The following is a 20,217-nucleotide window of genomic DNA, read 5'->3' on the forward strand; positions in this document are numbered from 1 at the left end:
ACAGCACTGATTGCCCATTCAGGTTTTCTCCTCTGTTTTCTTAAAGGGGGGGTGGTATTGGAGTGGTGGACGGGTCTCAGGACTGATTCACATTATAATTAAAAAAGTCCAACCATCCATGTGCAGTTTGTTTCTTTATCTGTTTGGCGCTAGAAGGGAACCATTGCATGTCTGTGCTTGTTATTCTAACTTCATAGTGGTGTGCTTCAACAGTTCACAGCAGCGAAGCAAAAAACAGAGCAACAAAAACATTAATCAAAAGTTATTCAGTCTGGAAATTGTTTATCTTTGCTCCATTTTCAGCCTCATAAGAATTCACACTGTTTCGGACCTGTCTGGATGCAATGAGAAATAGGAAATAAAGACTTTTTAATCAGTCTATATGTTATCAATCACACTTCATCCCCTGAGGATATTCAGTGTACCTTTAAAATAAGATCAGACTCAAATGTTGTTTAGGATTGCAAACACTGTTCAATGCAGCTTTAATCAGCTCATTCTCCTTTGTCTTTGCTAGTTTTCTCACACTTTTGCAATTAAGCAAGAATTTCTTTTGAAGTTGATTGCCCCCTTCCCTCTCATTGCTTTTGTCTGTAGTTATTCAAATGAGAGCATAGCGACCTGGCATACCACCCTGTATTGTGCCGGCTGAGTTTATACCACTGCTATAGAGCATAAACAAAGACTGTTTAATTAGGTGCCTTGCACTTTATTAGTCCTTAACTCATAGTTAACACACATGCATACACACATCCACACACACACACCAGCATCCCTCTCAAATACACACAACACTGCCTGCGTTATAGCCGTAACTTATTGAATAATGAGGCTCTTGCTTTGCTCGAACAAAGAATAGTTAAACTGCAATGAGGACCAACGCGTGCGTGCGCTAGTGTTTGTGTGTATTTGTGTGTCTTTTTGGATGCTGACAAGGGGGAAGAGCTTGTTAAGAAAAATGTTTGTTGGCCAGAAAACAGCAGCTTTTTGCTAGCTGGCCTTTTTTTGTCAGGATAACAAAGAGAAGCGGAAATATGCAACATTTAAAATCTTAAACTGGTGAAACCACCTCCATCTTTAAACATATGCAAGCACATGTGCAGACTTCTTTTGTCTTAACTGCTTGCCTTTCTCTAACTTAGCTCCCTCCTTTGTCCCTTTTGACAACTTTGGCACTGTAGACTCTTTAGGCCAGTCACCATGGAGACCAACCCTCAAGTGGCGTGGGAGTGGTGAGGGTCAGGGGAGGTCAAGCCGAGGGACTGTTTTGGCAAACGGAGCACGCTTCATTAGGCCTTTTGGCTTGGGGTTCATTAAAACTGCAGGAGAGGACATTCCAGGAGACTCTATTAACCAAGCAGTCTTGTGACACGCTGTCAGGCCAACAGATTTCAAACATCTTGTGTTAAACCGCCATGACCCTCACACCCGCACACACCCACACACACCCACAAAGGCACAAATGCACACATATACAAAACATACTTGCACCCGCACAAAAACAAGTGTAGACTTCACATACACGTGCACATACACACTGAGAATCACACACACGCGCTCTCACGACTCCCTATGTCTTCTGCGGCACTGCTGCCACACTCTACCCCGCACCCCCCCTCACACAATAGCCTCCATCTGTTGGCCCGTGCAACTTTCCCTGGCGGTCCTCTGGGGGTTGTGAGTCTGCAGGTGGAGGGGAACCACAGTCACCCTGCCATTTCTCCGGTGACACCTTCAGATCAAAATAGATACTCAGAAGGAGGGCAGAAGAGGGGAGTAGTAATGAGTAATGTTAAGGGAGTAAACTTGAAAGAAGGAAAATAAATGCATTTTATGAGGGATGAACTGTCAGAAGTACAGGGTTGGTTAAGGGTTAGATGATTAGGAGAGACCGACAGGGTGGGAGGAAGTTGTGTGGGTTGGAATAAAGTGATAGAAGGCACAGGGGAAGAATAAAAAAAAGGCATAGGCTCTGTAACCCAGTAGCAGTCCATACATTTATTCTTATTGTGCAAGTGGAGCACATGCCAGATAATGCGGCCAAAATGACTTAGAGAATCCTATCAGATTGAGCCCCACGATATAAGTAAATCAAAACACTTCGGTTAGATCAAAATGCAAGCTATGGCACTTCAGAGAGAGCGGCCCCGTCAGATCAGTGCTTTTTGCTGTCCGCTGTATAAGCAGGTATAACTGGATTATCCTTGTGTTTCAGTTGGCAAGTCTTATCATGTAGGCTCTATGGTTGGTCAGTTCAAACTGGGCAGATTACAGTTTGCAGAGAAGAGGTTTAGCCTCGTTTGGAGCTCTGATATGTTAATTAAAGTGGATTTTCTGAAAATGGGACGGGCAGGATGGCAAACTCCACCTCAACAAAGCCATAAGCCCATCTGTTGGCAGAGGTGTATTTAGGCCTGATTGTGTGTGTTTTTAATGTCTGTGTGCTCTTGTACTTCTATCCCTGTGAGAACCAGTTTGAGCCTCCAGAATGAGGACATATTTGTGAAGTGAGGTCATTTTGGCCTGTGATCAGTTTTGCAAGAGGCGAGATTAAAAAGGTATAAGGATCTATAAAACCCCTTGCTCCGTTCGAAATGGTGTGATAACGTCATGATATAAGACATTTGCTGTACAACAACCGTGTGGACATAAACAAATAAAAAATATAAAAATAAAATTTATTTAAAAAATAAAAATTATAAGATTTAAGACATTTAATGCAGTTAGTCACGTCACAACACCATAATTCTTTTGTTGCCACAACTGGTTATCTGCACTGCACTGTGCTTTTGGTCATCGTAGGTTATGAAATGGCTTTGTCTGCAGCAAATAATGTGTATAGGTCAATCTGCAGTGGCCTATTGACGTTTTTTTGCCTTGTAGCTTCAGTCAGCACACCTAAAATAAAAGTTGTTCAGTTTTCTGTGACAGTTAAAGTCGATAAAATATGAGGCGCACTAGCAGGTAGCCAGCCATTTCCTCATGCAGCTACAGGGATATAGACGGACCATTTCTTAAATATTTTATAAATAGTTTTTTAAAGGCTGTATTAAATCTTACTGATGTGAATTCAAAGTAAACAACTCCTTGTAAAGAGTCAGAGTATAGCTAGAATATACCATGTACTAGTAGGCTAACTCTGTAAAATGTATCAACTCTGCTAGAGACAGTGCTGGGGCTCATTCTTACTTGTTAGTGTCTTTTGATAAATTTGGCGATGAATGTAACAAGAAAGTGTAATTTATGTTTTTAAATTCTTGCTTTTTGCTGCAGCCGACTGCCCAATGCATATATCACACAAAGCAGAAGCATTACATTACAATAAGAAACAAAGACACACTGTGATAACCTCACCAACTACAACACTGCATTTTGAAGAAAATGACAATGCTGAATTGTGGCTTCCATTTTAAAACATATTGTCTGTTCAATACATAATGTGTGCTGAAGTTAGAACCTATCTTAACAGAAGCTTTGCCTTGGGTGTCAGGTTGAGGTGACAAAACTCCTCCGGTAGGCATCTGGCATCACTCGGTAATCACAAATAATGTAAATTTGAATCATGGAATCGCTCCTTTGAAAACTGCATTACCTGACCTTCAGTAGCCTAATAATAAAAAAAAAATCCCATTCTCCTGAGGTAAAAATTGCTAAATCTTCACCTTTCTGGTGCTACTAATGCTGTGAGGGAGAGGTGAGGAGGAACATTACTGCCGACCTGTAGTTAAAGCTATAGTGGGGAGAGTTATGGTTAATGGTTGGCAGAAAAAGGAATTCAGTCAATGGAGGTTCTTTCATAGAAGATATAGAAGTACAAACGTGTGTGTTTGTGTGTGTGTGTGTGTGTGTGTGTGTGTGTGTGCAGTGTATTTGGGTGTATTTATGGACAGCAGAACATAAATAATAGAACACAAGGGTTTTGTTATCAAAGTGGCCTTTTATTGCTTAATAGCTTTTGTTAAAGGCTTGCTTTGGATCCATTCAATATTGTTTCTTTCCATGCCTTGTTTTTTGCCCTCATTTTTAGCTCGCCCAGATTTAGCTCAGTTTCATCCTCTAATCCTTCTGTTTTGTTAGTGACACTGGGAGAACAGCCTGGGCTGTGTGGCTCAGCCCGCCTGTCAAAGCCTATACCATCTCTCGCCAGGATCAGGTTATTGCCTGAGCTCTGTGTATCTTTATATTGAATTGCTTGTGATAGGAGGCTCTGATATGTGTGTGTGTGTGTGTGTGTGTATGCGTGTGGGTTTATCTGTGCGTCCCTCCATATGTTTCTGCCTATATTTATTGTACATGGATGAGGTGACTCTGAATAAGTGAATGGGACACAGAAGAGTGGCTACAACAATTGTCTTTTCTGACCTCAAATCTCAATATTGTCCCCTCATGTCTCCTCCTTCCCTTCCCACCCACTGCCATGTTCTCCGCTCTGCTCTCCATTCGTCCATCACCACAGTGGGGTGATAGATGGGGCAGTGGAGACGGCGAACGTTAAAGTTTGTGGGCCGTGGACGGACAGCTCGGCATGAATATCAGTGGCACAGAGTAAGCGCTGGGAATTGGATGAGCGGGAGCGAGGGAGGCGTCAGCACTTTCCCTCCCATGCATTTTCACTCAGCCGGATTGAGTCTTATTATCTGACCCTGCTCCTCTTCCCTCGGTGACCTAATAATATTGTTTCAGCGATCCTGTCCACCGTCTGACCCCATGACTTCACACAGGAATCCGTTAGATGAAGGGTTCCACTTTCCCAAAGAGGCCTGGTTCTAGTTTAGCTGTTGCCTCTTTTTTGTCCGCAGTGTGTTCATATGCACTAGCAGCAGCTTAGTGATGTTCATTTCTACTGTTTATCTTTATGTTACTGCAATTCAATTAGCATCATACAGCCATCAGTTATATCCCTGTATCTAATGCTGTTTATTACTCTGATGGAGAGTTTATCTAATACAGACCCTCTCACACAGCCTCCTCATGTTGTACTTTACCTAGACAAAGATCTGTATAAAACCTAATCAACAGAATCTCATTTGATTGGTCGGCAGTGTTTGTTTGTTATTAACAGCGGAATCAAAGTCGCAAAATCAGTGAATTAACATGGTTATGTAGGAGCTTGTTAGGCAGCTGAGGTAAATGGGGGAGATTTGGGAAATAATCCTTCCCCAATCTGGACACCACAGCTGGTTGTCTCAAGCCTCTCCATCCATCGTGACACATACATACACACACTCACATTTGCACACACACGCCCAGCTCTGAACTCCATGTTGCTGCCAAAATGCACAGGGACACAGGGATGGGGATTGAGGGGGAACGGCAAAGAGTGTGTCGGTGTGTTTAATTGGGTTTTTCCAAATCCGTCTTAACCCTGATACTTGTCCTTCCACATGCTCCGGCATCACTTGGTCTACAGGTCACCCAAAGCACAGCAACTTGAGAATCCCTTCATGCAAACTTGCCAGGAGTGGGACAAGGTTCATGTCCCTATTCACACTTCATCACAATAACAGACTTTTGAAGAAAGTACCGCTGAAGGGGATTAAGCAGCTATCTATGCTGTCAGACTTGTGAAGGTCCTCTTATCTCTGTTTGCTACTGTTATTTTAGTGATGCCTGTAATTGTCATTTCTGGTTTCTGGTGATGCATACTACTAGTCTGCAGCTGCCTGTTAAATCGCCTTCTCCTGTGGTCGACTGGGAGCCAGATTGGCCAGGAAAAAAAAGAAAAAAAACATGTTGACCTTGTCTACAGATTTAGAACACAGAAGCATCACTGATATGGCAGCTGTACTGTGGCAGGCAACAGAAGCCAGGGCTCCAATCAGATCATCAGGTCAGATGGCTGTAGTTAATGCAAAGGCTCATAGTGTGGATGTAATACGCTCCAGCTCAATGCACAAAGACAATTTTGCAGGCCATTGTCAGAGCCCTCAGAAGTCTTGAAGGGTTGCTAAGGCTCCTTTTCATTAAATTAACCACCTCCTAAGAACTGTGGGTACTGAACTAGTTAAATCCTCCTCTTGGTGAGGATTGCACATTGGGTGTTGAAGATCTCTGCCTGTCCAAACCGTTTGCTAGTGACTGTCATATTCATTCTGTAATTAACCTTCCACACAAATACTGTACACACCCACAGGCATGCACAGCAACTCAAACACACACAAAAATATCCCATGCACTCTCACGCCTACTCCATTTTTTTGAATCAATCTCCTGGACATGACCCTATCTTCCACATATTGTGTTGCTTTCCACCGTTGTGCTTATTGCTTTCTCTGATTAATCTTCCTCCTTGCTTTCCCTGCTGCACTGGTCTGAGTCAGTAGACTTCCTGTTGGTTTTCAAAACAACTCTTCATGTCAGCCTTCCTTCCTCCCATCTCCCCCCTTCCCCTGATCCTCCCCGTCTTCTATTCATCACTCCACAGCCCATTTTACAGTATCTTTCTGTCTCCTTCCTCCATCCGTTTCTCTCGCTCCATTACCTTACCCGTTCGTGTCCCCTTCATCTCACCCTCTGCCTGTCCAACCTCCTGACATGAATTCTTTTTACCCTCTTACTGTATTTCCCTCCTCTTCCCTGCATTTCTCCCCTCGCCATTCATCTTCAGGTCCTCTGTCCATCTCCCTCCCTCCCTCACTACCCCTCTGTCAGGCTCCAGCTCTCTCTCCCTCCTCTTCCTTCGTCTGGCAGTGGAGCGGCTCCACTCTTGCTGACAGTGCTGTTTGTATGAACTGAGTGCTGAGCTTCACAGTCCCCTCGCCTCCCATTGCCCCCCCACCCCCCCCCCCCGCGCTGCCTTCCTCCTATCTCCCCTCTCCCCTCCTTCCTCCTGCCTCCCACCTACATACCCCTCCAGGCGGGGGAATTAACCTTCCAGCCCTGGGCTGCTGGGCTTAATGACTGTCTGTGGGGCCGACCACACAACCCAGCTGGTAACATCTGGGCCACACACACCCACTCACACCACCTAAACACATACACAAAGACATACGCACACAACACACACAACAATACCGGACACTGGCACATCATTGGGTTACAGTCCTTGAATTTGTGCCACTCTAAGGGCTTGCGTCATTATCATTCTTTCTTTATTGCCTGCTGCACAATGTGGGAGTTTCTTAGCACTATTCTCAAAGACAGTTGTCGATCTATCATTGTTGCATGGCTGACCCACAGAACAACAGATGCAGCACAATACCAGCTTTTGTGTTTATACTGAGCAAATAGCTTGTACATATAGTCAACACAGAGCCACAGCACAAGTGTGGACTATCAGCAGATCAAATGAAAAATACATGCACATGGAAAATAAACATGACCTTTAAGTTGTCTTGCTAGAAGAGCTTTCAGTATGTTCCACTGAGCAAATGGTGGTATTCTCCAGCCACCATTCAGTTGGAAGTATATAATTGACAAAAAAAAGGGGGGGGGTTAATATTCAGGGGAAAAATAAATCAAACATTCCACTGTTGAAAGTGAATTCTTTGGCCTGTCTTTGTCTCCATCTCGGCAGCGGAGCAGATCACCCCAGGAGTATTCAGTATAGGAAATACAGTTATGTGGATGCTCTCTATTCCATTCATTATGTATGAGCGTAAATGTTACAAACTAGCAGCTGTGAAGACGTCCATGTTGCATCTGTATCTTCGAGGGCTGCGCTGCTCCTTCCATCCCAGCACAATGAAACTCTAAATAATGGGATCAATGAATACTGAATACCAGAAAGGCAGTATAGAAAGAAGCTGCATGCATGTTCCTCTGCTCTTATTACTGACTCACACTTTATTAAGCTTTTATAGTTTATTTATTCAGTCCTGCTGAAACAAGAGGTCCAAGAACATTTTAAATTGGCATTTTGTTACTGTCTAGCCTTAAGAGTATAAAAGTATTCACTGAATCATTGGGGCAGCCATGACATTGTTATTGTGTTTTTGACATTTATTTTTCTGTGCAGGTGACCCCTTGTAACCATAGCCACCAACACTTTTTATATACACACCTTCCTTCGCTCTTCAGTCTTCACTGCTGCCTCTCCCCCTCTCTTTATCTGTTTGCTTCTGTCTTAGACTAAGGAGTGAAAGAAGGGGGAGTCCCATTGGCATTCTTTAACATCTCCGTTGCTCACTGGTGTTCACAGAGCCATCTGTAGATCAGGAAGACAAAAAGACGCTCCTGAGCCTTGGCGTCACTCAACAGGTAAGCACAGCTCTCTTTCTCTCATGCAAATCCACACACCTATTCAAAGATTCCAGGCTTTTTTTTTTTTTTAAGAAGGAGGTACCCCCCTCTCTGTGTGTCTGTCTGCCTGCCTCACACTCTTTCTCTCTGTGCACCCTAGGCAGGCAGATGTGCTTGAGATGGTGGAGGTTGAAAGAAGGTTTTGCCTCTCTGTCTCTCAACTTCTTCCTGAGGAGAGCAGGTGTGTTAGTGTGTGTAGCAAAGTCGGAGTAATCCAATAAACTTGAACACTTTGAGCTGAAAGGAGCAGAGTCGAAGTGCACAAACACTGAACTTGGGTTACTTTGAGTGCCTTGTATTTTGTGCTGGACATGTACGTTGTCAAGCTGCTGAACTGCTGGACCAAGCTGTTACTGTATGATTTAGCCTAACGTCTGTTCTGTCAGTGTTTAGCCCATCCAGCCGGATCTTAATCATGTTTTAATGCACAATCAGTGATACGGATGCGATTAGATTCTGTTGATAATCTAATCTGCATCTTTTTAGAAACCTTCTCTATCAGCAGTTCAGTGTTAAAGCAGTAATGGCTCACAATGGAGCTTCTATAAGCTACAGTAATTGGACCCCACGGGCAACTGGTGAGATTGGTAAGAAGTTAGGCTGGTATTAAGATGTAGGACCACATCTGAATTGGTTGGCTGCACGGAGGTTGAAACTTCATTTTCTGCACATTGACTGATTTCATGGGGTTTCACGTTAAATTGGTCTAGGATTGAGTGTATTGAGTCGTTTGATGATGTTATGAAAGACGCCATTAAAAATCTACCTGTCGGGGTCACGCTGAATGGTTCAGCTGCCTCTAATGCCCTTGCAGGGAGAGTGACAGCCTTGTCTCTGAGAGCGAATCAAATTTCAAATCAAACTTTCTAATTTGCATTTGTAAGAAGCTGGTGAAGAACAAGGTCAGAAGAACCTGTGGCAATACGTGCTGCTGTAGTAAAATATGGGTCTTTTCTGTATTTGAAGACAAATTAAATTGCCATTTAGTATAGTTTTTATCTAATATTATATTTTAAGCAACTGTTATTCCACAAGCGTCATTCCAGATATCTCATACAAACAAAATAAACATGTATCAGCAAATCAACATTCTTGGGACTGGCTGTATTTGTAACACAAATAAGGCGGTTGTTTGGCTAGGTAATGGGAATGTGGGGAGGTCAGGCAGGCTGTTTTCCCAGTGAAAATGGAGACTTATGAGGCGAGCAACAACCTTTTCTATGCTGGCCAAACCTCTTCCTCTCAGGGAATACCTTCTGTTTGAGCTCTAAATCGCAAAGGTAGGGATTCAATTCTGGCTTTTTTTTCATTGTAGTGTAGACAAATGAAAGAAACCCAGTACTTCTTACTTGAAAATGGATAATAAATTCCAAACCACATGAGAAAAAATGCCAACATTAGGCAGAAAATCATGACTGTGTTTGTGTTTACCTACATGAGTTATTAATAGAGAAAGAGATAAAGAGAAGATGGGCACTTTTAACCTCAGAAAATAATTTCTATTCATTGAAGAAGGAAGTAATTGCCCTTGTGTGTTCAAAGAGTATACTGGGGGCTCTGAAATACACAAATGTTTTGAGAGCGAAAAAAAAATAATTGAGTGTGAGTTAATTCTTATCAAAGCCTGTTGGAGTGCAACTAATCGACTGAGGGGAGATGCGTCAAAGAGCTGTTGCCTTCAATTCATTTAGTCTATTCAGATGAGAAAATATTTAGTTTTCAATTAAGTAAATCACTATTATTTGTTCCACTCCTGCAGCAGATAAATTGAAGTGATTACAAACTGACTTAAAATCCACAGAGGGCTCTTCCAGGTCAAATAAGGGAGAGTATTGGATGCAACGGGCACAGACCCATAGCACGGCCTGCAGATTTAATTCCAAACTGTGTCTGGGATCCATTCACAACAAGAGCATGTCATGATCCTGACAGTGAATACCGCTTTTATACTGTACCCATGGGAAATTACCTGCAAAATACAAATACACAGTTGACAGACAATTTGACATGACTTTCTTGAAAGGGCCATGCCAGTATTGATTGAATGTATTAACCTATTTACTGAACAAGTCGTCCTGCCTATAAACAACAAAAATATGAGCATCTTTCTGAGTGGGCAAATGGTACCTTAACATTACAGTCTGTAACCATATGAATGTATCACACCGAAGCGTACAATACACAGCTACGTTGACTATAGGTTTCACGTGAATCTTGAGTGAAAGTCCTGTGTTTGCCATCCATCCACCCACACAACAGATCTTGTTCTGGTGAGTATTGAAAACACAGGTTCAGAAAGTCAAACCTTAAAAATAAACGAGAAACTTAAACATGAAAAAAAACATTTTAATTCAATAGCTTCTTCTTAAACGCTCCTACAGTGCTGGACATAATACAAATGGCTCTATAATGCATATGCCAACTTTATTCACCTTGTAGGGGAGTTTATGTTTGTGTCTATTTCATGAAGGTCTTTTCTTTTCTTTTCATGGCTGTTCCAGGATTGTCGAAGGTCAGGTGTCAGTGGTGAAATGGACTTCTTGTCAGCATGGATTGTGTCTCCTTCAGCTCTACCCTTTCTCTGTCTCATCTGGGGTAAGAGAATCAAATGTCACCATGCAGCTATCATTACAGTAACTGTGGCCTTTTCAAGTCCCATTCATGTTCAGATCATTCAGCTGAGCAGTGGGAACACTGACTTTATTGAATCCTTAATTAAATGAAGCCACACAGCTTTACAGTGATGACAATTCACTGTAAATATAAAACAGTTTAACTAACCGTGAACTCATACTTATCTCTCGATTTTAATGAAGATCTTGTTTAATATACTGTACCAGGTTCACTGGCCCTACTCTGGCATTTGTCTATGTTTCTCCTTTCCCTTTTTTTCTTGTTTTTGTTGCATCAGAGCAAATCAAGGTGGCGAACAGGTCCATTAATATTATAGTTACCTTCCTCTCTTGTTATTTCTTAATCAAATAGGAAACCTGCAGCTGCATATGTTCCCTCTCTTTGTGTTGGGGGACCATCTTCCCTATGAACAAGTCTTAAGATGAAAAGGAAACATTTTGTTAACCAATTTATTCACGGTAACAGGGGAACTCAGTCAAAGGGTATTAGTGTTTTATGCAAATGAATAATCCTAATGTTGCCCAACCTGTAGTAAGGCAGATGTGACTATATTGACTTTTCTACTAGGGTTGTTGTCTAGCTTAAGGTAAAACTCTCCAGTGTGAGTTGCATAGTGCTATGCATGTTATCCTTGACAGTTCTATACACTTTGTATGTCCCTCTTACTTTCACCTATGGCATTGAGTTGCCTATATAGAAAATAAATAGCGCCAACATAATTTCACTTCTGCTACTGGGTATTATGTGCACAGTATTTCTTCACTAGTTTCCATGGTGATTACTACAATGACTTTTAGTTCATGGTGCTTACTAAACATAACCCTCAGTCATTTGACAATGTAGTGGACAACATGACATTAATCATGTATAATGCAATGACAGGAAAAGAAGCTTTACAGACAAATCAAAACATTTAGAAAATACTGGTATATGAGGTGCATGCTGTACCTAGAAAAGTTAAAAGGGAATGTAGAAACAAGGTTTGAGAAGCATACTTATATAACTGGAGACATCCACTCTTGAATAACAAATGGAAATCAATATTTTACAGCAGAAATCTTTGACAGCTTACAGCAGTAAAGTACAGATGTAATTAATAACTTTAATTAATGACGGCTGCATTTCATTTAGGTGTTGCAATTCCAGCACACCCAGGTGATGTGCATGCTTGCTTACTGGTATGGCTTACTGTGGCACTGAAATGGAATTGAGCAGTCATTAATATTATTACTTATTATTACAACTGTGCGTCAACATGTGTCAACATGTGTATCATTAAAATAGGCCTGCTTTCCCCTTCCCCTTAAAGCTGTACTAATTTAATATTGTTATATCAACAATGGGTCAAAGAGAGAAGAGAGTGGTGGAATGGGACCAAAAGAAGGACACAATAAACACTTTTTTTTTGGTAAGGTATTACCTTAAAAACCATTATATTGTAGAGTAACAGTAGCACAAACAGTCTTTAAATCAGTTAACAGACTCAGTAATACTAGTTATACAGCAATATCGAAAGCTTGTCATAATTAGCATTATGCTACTACCTAAGTGAGGCAAAATTCCAGAATGTAATAATCTCAGTAAGAGCTCAAGTTATTGCCTATGAATTTATCATTAAAGAGGAAGATTGTGTTGTTTCTTCATGTTTTACCTCTTTTCTTTCACCTTTATTTAAGTTTCACCAAGAGAAGGCCTCTCTTTTGCAGGAATGCCCTGATCACATTCGCACAGTTACACACATTCACACCTGGAAGCTGTCCAGTACAACCACAGTCTGATCTACTGGCCACTGAGCAGCTCCACTGTAGCAGCTGGGGTTTAGGGCCCCCGCTCAAGGGTACCTCAGTGGTGGTAATGCTTTTTCTCTTTCCCCTCTCAGATTTAGCCTGTCAGTCCCGGGATTGAACCTTCCGGTCACAAGCTTGCTTCTCTAAGCTTTAGGTCACCACTGCCCGAAAGTTACATAGACTCACCTCAGGACATGAAAACTGAGTCTTATTACTACATTTTGATATTGTATTTAGTATTTCTATCATACGGCATAACTATTTCCACAGCCACAGTAGATCACTGTTGAGTATTCATTTATGTAAACCGTATGCAAATGTGCTACTGTGTTTGGTTGTTTGTATGCATCCTCTGTAATGGCCAATCTTGCCCTTCATATTTGACGTGAGGTGACTGGTTCAGCCTTGATCTGAGAGCTCTGCCTCTCACTCATGTTGTCAGACGCAACAGAGCATGCACTTCACAAACAACTTGGTCATTGCTTCAATGAAGGTCAAGATTCAAACAGCCTAGCAGAATCAGGCTGGCTTCTCTGTGGGGCATTGTTTAAACGAGATTCATGCTTAGATATTAGGCATTAATTGGAGTATGCAGTTGCGTTTGAACTTGAACTGAATTTATTCATAAACCTCTATGTATAAAAATAATATAATCGTAGCCCCAGTGTTAGAGGCTCATGGGTGGTCTATGTTAAGGTTACCTTCCTGACTCAAGTGCACTGCACCACAGAATGTCACCTAAGAGCCTTGTTGAAGGATGGCCAACCCCACCTATGACAAACAAGGGGGATTAAAGTGATAATCATTACTCTTCCCAGGAGGAATTAGCTGGTGGGACATCGACATTGAAGAAAAACCGCAGGTGAACGAGGTCTCTGATACCCCATGCCTTTTTCTTCCTCCCAATACCCTATCTGCATTGCTAGGGGAGATTTAATTCACAGTAATTACTTTATTGACTCATTTTCATGGCCGTATCACTGTAGTTTCCCATCAATAAAACATATGCCAGGATGAATAATGTGGCCAGACACAATGGGGTGCCTTCTCAGACAAAAGACCACAAGACTGCATCCCTGTGGTGTATGTTTATGTCGTGCTCCCTCTGCCTCTTTTTATTTCCTCCATAACACTCCTCAGACATACTTAGCCCTTGTTCTTCTCCACCTCTTTACATTAAATACCACCCCATCCATTCCCTGCTCCACAATTCCACTCCAAACCCCTTTCCTCATTTCCTTTCTTCCTTCCCATTTTATGTCTCCAGGCACGCAGGCCCAGCAGGCTTTCAGGTCTGAGCCCAGGAACCTCACTGTGCGGATGGGAGCCACAGCTGTGTTGAGGTGTGAGGTGCTGCGGGCCTCAGGGACTGTGCAGTGGGTGAAAGACGGCCTCCTCCTGGGATTTCAGAGAAGCCTGCCAGGCTTTCCACGCTACAGCATGATTGGAAACCTCAAGAGAGGTAGACAGGGATACTCACGGTTTAAGGTTTATGGCCTATTTGGCTTTGCTGGACCTAAGCCGCTGTGTAGGCTTGAACTTGATGTCAAATGTGGAAAGGTTAAATTAAACTATGATGTACCTGGAACAATGATATGCTGTTGGTATAATATTTATCCTTTATATTCTTTTATTTTCTTGTGACATATGATTTTAATTATGGAGTGATGTTGTTCAGCTCAGGAAGCATCCAACAGTACAGCTTGATGTTGGCTACTCTAAAAGTAAATGAGATGATGTTGTTGCTATGGCTTCAAAGTGCTGTAATAAAGCAACACAGACATTACGGGAACCTTATGGCACACTAGCTCTCTATACAGTGAGCATCTGGGACTGAGGAGGTGATGTGATTGTCAACAGCCTCTCACACATCCCCCCTCACTGTCACTCACATGTAAAGAAAAAAAAAAGAAATAAAAGCAACAGAGTGTCAGCAAATCAGTGAAATGTGGCAGGGAATAAAGTGTGTTGCAGAATCTGCACCACAGTCTATAAAAAGTAATAGCCAATTAGAAGGCAATCCCTAGTAAGAGAAGAGCATCTGTTCCTGATCAGCCCGCAACTAGACAAGCCGCACTTCACTGTTGCACAGTGTGGGAGACCGGCAGCGACACAAAAACACTGAGAGATGCATAGATGCCCATGCAACCATTGTCCATGCTTATTAATGCCCGGAGTGTACATGAAAACAAGTGTATAAAACACTGAAATATTGTTTGTCAGCTGATTAGTTGAGTAAATTACAGTAAGCATTGCAGCAGGTACATCAACATCAACTAAATAATAATGTATACACATGGACATAAAGAAAACAAACACACACACATGCTGTCAAACACTCAAACATACACTCATTAATAAAATACCCATCAGCGCAGGTACACTTTACCAGGAAAAGAGACTGCAGACTGCAGGCTGATGTATGCAATCACTTTACACTGCACAGAAAGAGCAAAAGCATTTAAGATGACACTTGACTGCACTCGATACTCCACCAGTTTTCACTGATTGTTCTCATCAGTGATGTTTATTGACGCTTAAAAAAGCCTGAAATCACACATTTACCCTCACCAAAGAGGCCAGAGTTGATTTCAACATGTACTTACAGTAGATGTAGCCCCCTTGGTTTCCACAAGCTGAAGCAATAATGTGAATGTGTAAGGGCATGAGCCTAGATTTAGGATTCCATGCATTTGTGTGTAACAAAGTGTATTGTAAAGACAAGATCAGATAAAACAGCTTGTTGAAAAGCACCAAAGCATTCAGTGAGAATTTATTGTCAATTATTGGTCCACAAGGTGTGATTTAATTGTCTTACATGACATGTAGCCAGTCAATCAGGCTACATTTAATTATGAATTATTATCATATATTATTCTTATCATATTCTTATTCTAATATCAAACATTTATAAATGTGTTTACCATAGTCACACATGAATATTAATTTGCTGTTTATGGCATGTCAGCGACTCTGGAATTTCTTTGCAAATGAAGTTGTTTAATGAATCTTGTAGGCCTTGGAAAATTGTACAAATATTATTTACCCTTACATACTGAACTGAGCCAGAAAAAGACGTGATAAAGACCTTTCAGCTTATTCACATCTGTCACACTGTGTGAATGCTTTTACTCTTGTTTTAGAAATAATGACGCCTTTATAGTACATTCTTTATATTGACATATTTAGTTTCAGTTTGTACCCAGTATATTAGAAAACCACTAAACACACAACTATATAAAGACTTTGTGAAAGGGTGAATGGTCCTGTAAAACGTTTCAAATTGTGGAATAGTTTCTGCAACATGCTGCCTATTCAAGTAACTATGTTTCTTATACTCGGCTGACTGAATAATCCAAAAAGATTGTCTGAGTCAAGATCAACAATTGACACTAGTTAGTTTTGTCATTCCCTTTCCCTTTCAATTGGGGCTGACATTTCCCAAATGTGTAACAATTTGTGTTTCCAGCTTTAGGACCAATACACAAATGCAGATTTGCAGAGGGGAGAATATACTATAATATGCTCCGCAAGCATAATGACTATGTAGATATATACTGTATCCTAAAATTGTGAAGGCCTTTGCTGAAATAAATACAGAGTAATGGGCAAATAAGCAAATAGTGTTGCAACCATCCACCATCTCCCCAGCCATAAATACACACTCTCTGCAACTTGATTGCACTATATTTGAGTAATTTCAGGAAACAGGAATATGATTAATAACTTTAATGTCTCTCTCTCTCTGCACTCAATGATAACTTAGATGTGAAAATTGCTTCTGGTTGGTGTTAATTATCTTGCCAGCATACTTGACACATGCATTTTTAGGCCTGGGTTGTCAGACCAAGATACTATTTTCCACATGTTAGTAGGCTGTGAGCCAGAGAATCAGGAGCTGGAAAAACTAACACTGAACATCATCTAATCCCCACAGGTTATGGCAATGCATCAAACAAATCAAGCCCTGTTGGCATGCCAGACTATCAGAAGAGAGACACAGAGAGAAGGGCTCTGTCTGGCATCAATTAATAGACAGTTTATTCAGTCGGCGTTGAGAATCTGGCATTGGATTTCATTTACCATACTGGAAATTCATTCTGAAACAAAATGCCTCTGCTATGAGTATAGACAACCACTTGCATGTCAATGGAAGTGCCTGCAGCAGGAGGTTCTCAGCAAGTGAGATGTTTCCATTTTACAGAAATACGAAAATAGTCTATTTATAATCAAATCAAATCCCCAAAAGTCAGTAGTAGAGTATATTACCGTATTGAATTGAAATGCCAGACTGTCATTGTACAAATTGCTTTTATTGTTAATTTTCCCATTTCCCAAGTTGAAAATTGCCTATAATTCAGACACTCTGAAATCAACACAGAAGAAATAGGGCCTGCAGGAGGTACTTATCAATATACATGCCAGAATTCTAAACAGTGAGGGTTATATTCAGCGGGGTGTGAACAAGAAAACTAAATGAAACCTCCTCTTTGTAATTATTTACATGTATTTAGTGAGCACATCCTTATCACAACATAATGTGTCACAAAAATAATTAATCTCTCCTTCTCCATTCCAGGGCAATATCATCTTCAGATTGAAAAAGCCCAACTGGAAGATGATGCCTCCTATGAATGTCAAGCGGGCCAGTCTGAGAGCAGTCAAGCAATCATTTCCAGTACAGCCTGGGTCAATGTGCTAAGTAAGTAGAACCATGTAGTCTGTGAACAGAACAAATGTTGGAGACAGAGTTTTTTTGTAACAAAACGATGTAACAAGACACAGTGAACATCCTCAGTACTCCAGTAACATACGCAACCTCTTGACCAGTAATCAGCATATAAAGAGCTGTTAAATATTCATTTCTATTGATAAAGAGCTTTAATTTGCGTAACATAAGACAGTTGCATTAAGCAGTGCACACTTGAATTTAGGGACTAAATTTGAAGTGTCCTTCCACAGTAGAACTCAGCAGTCTCCGTCAAGCGCAAATCATATTTCAAGCATGTATGAACTATGAAGAAATTCAAAATAGCTCAAACTTTTCAGACAGTATTTAACAAGCACTATGTCATCCTTGCATGTTCCAGTAGGTCTATGACTTTAACCAGCAGCTGCACAATATAAAGTATCAGTAGAGCCTGGATTCCCTGGCAGCCTCAGGGCGATCCATGTCTCTCCCTTGCACAGGAATAAATTATAACAGAAGTGATTGAAAAGTCCCTACACAGACATAGGCCCGAATAGATGTAATTGTGCGACTACATTAGACCACCTGTTGTCACTCTATAACAACCGGTATCTCTCTCTCCCTTTCCCTCTTGCTTGTGGGAGCAAGCCCATATGTGGCAAGGAAAGGACTCTAAAAGAACCTTTCTTCTCCGGGCGCAGTTCATTTACTTACACCCCCCTCCCCATTCTCTCCGTTGCACAATTTCTCCCTCTCTCCCTCGCTTTCAGGCTTTCTCTTTGGTGACCATGGAGAGGGGTGGGGGGTTAGGGGGTGGTGGGTTGCCGGGGCGATTCTAGCGGCCTCACTCTTCTCTCTGGGAAGAAAGCAGGTTTTTCTGACATCAATGGGTCGGTGGGAGGGATGGCGGGTGGTGTGGGATAGGAAGAGGCAGACGTCTCCTTTGAATGGCTACGTTCTATTCTACACTGCAGCAGTCCCATGTCCTATAGCATGCCTACACCTGCAGCCGCAGCAGGTTTGACTCCCACATTTATTACCTCTGAGAAGGCTATTGCATGTGCGCCCACATGCACAAAGTCAACACAATTGCTTTTGGCTTTGTCGAAAAGGTCAAATTGTGTGGGAATTATGTTCGTGTTGCATCAGGGATTGCTGGTAGTTGTATTTACCATGACTGAAACCTACTGCTGCCCTGTGTTCCTCAGACATCCGCAGATCTGAATCCTTTTCACACATCTCAGCTGGTGTTTTTCTGTGTCTTGGGAACACTCTCCAGCTGTTGACTGTTTAAGATGGACATTTGCAGCTGTACTGTTGCAAAGGGCAAAGAGTGAAGCAACTGACTTAAAAAGCACTCTGCAGCCTTGGTCCTAAAGGGTCATTTGTTCCACCCCACCAACTCAACTGATTCAAAATACGTGACTAATCTGGGGCTTTATAATGAGCTGATGAATTCAATCTCCTGTTAGTGCCGAACTGGGACTACAAACTGTGCATCCTCTTGAAGAGCAGTCTCTGATGAGTTCCCCACAGACTTCTTCATCACTGAACTACAGCTCCCAAGGCCCCACACCCCTGGCCAGTCAACCATGGCCATATCCCATCAAGCCCTGCATCAAATCAAAACACTATAAACTCTTTATGAGGAGATACAGTGGGGGAGAGGGGAGGAATGTGAAAACAAAACAGAGATTGCTGGTCAAATAATTGGATTCTTGGGTCAGAGGGAGTGCTATCATGACTGGCTAATTCAAGATGGATCACCACAGGCAGTGAATAGCGGGGATGGAGGCAAAAATGTCAATAAGCCCCATCCATGGGCTTACAAAGAGATGTTTTCAAGACATTTCCATTGGTGCAACATAACTCCTGTGTGTTTTTGCCTTCCTGCGGAGCTTAGATAGGGGATTACTGCAATAGGCAGATCAAGTGGCAGTGAGTAATCCATGACAATAACAACCTCTACCCCCTCCACGGAAACCCCCTCCTCTACTAAAACTTACCCCGCACTGTGCCCGTCACATACCTGACACATCCTGTGTCTCGGTTTATACCATTAGCCTTAGCATTTAATCCTATTAATGAACAACTCTCTCCCTCACCCCGTTGCATGCCTGTACAGATGCCTCCTGCAAATGTTCAAAACAGTTATTTGATGTGTTCTGGTTTTAGACTGTGTTACTCATTCAGTTGCCATAGTTGGGTCTTACAGAGATATGTGTGTGTGTGTATGTGTGAGTGAGTGTGCCCATGTGTGTAAGCTTATTATCAGCATTGGTTGGAGGTTAGAGGACATTTTAGGAACCAGGGCTATGGTGAGGTTTTTTGCGGTAGCTAATGAGTTTAGCACTTGAAGAGTATATAATGAGCCTTCATTTTCTGATTCCCTGTTATGAATAATGGAACAACTTATAAATGGGGGCACAAGCAACGTAGAACATGGTGACTTTATTCATCTTCGTTCACGAAAAGTTCTGACAGTTGCCCAAGATATAACCCCATCAGAGGACAGTGTGTTATACACTGGTGTTGGACGGTGTGCATATCACAGTGCCAGACTCATGTTACAGTGTCAGGGTCTTTCCAATTAGCAGCTAAATAATAAGAGACACTTAAGTGACGGAAATGTTCTGTTTCTCTGCTTTGCTTTTAACTCTCTTTTGAAGCTATCAATGAAATAGATTCATCAATGAGTCTGTTGAGACCTTGCATGTGTGTGAAATACTATCTTGGTTATGGATGCGGACAAATAGGAATTTACCTGTTATGTAATTGACCCAAAACAGAAGGGAAGAGAGACAGTAGTAGTGGGTCAGGAAGGAGTGAGTGGGGGAGGGGGGGGCACTGTTTCAGAGGCTTTCA

General features: G+C 41.8%; 1 protein-coding gene across 1 annotated transcript in view; it reads left to right on the forward strand.

The window, feature by feature from the left end:
* Positions 1-10,754: 10,754 nt before the first annotated feature.
* Positions 10,755-20,217, forward strand: part of nphs1 (NPHS1 adhesion molecule, nephrin) — a 33,057-nt gene continuing 23,594 nt past the window's right edge. The window contains exons 1-3 of the mRNA XM_035671726.1: positions 10,755-10,836; positions 13,930-14,124; positions 17,242-17,364. Coding sequence (XP_035527619.1) covers positions 10,773-10,836; positions 13,930-14,124; positions 17,242-17,364 — 382 coding nt within the window. The 5' untranslated portion in view covers positions 10,755-10,772. The remainder of the gene's footprint in view (positions 10,837-13,929; positions 14,125-17,241; positions 17,365-20,217) is intronic.

This window comes from Morone saxatilis, unplaced genomic scaffold (genome assembly GCF_004916995.1).
Source record: "Morone saxatilis isolate NCDOM2014 unplaced genomic scaffold, NCSU_SB_2.0 Contig24, whole genome shotgun sequence".
Taxonomy (NCBI): Eukaryota; Metazoa; Chordata; class Actinopteri; family Moronidae; genus Morone; species Morone saxatilis.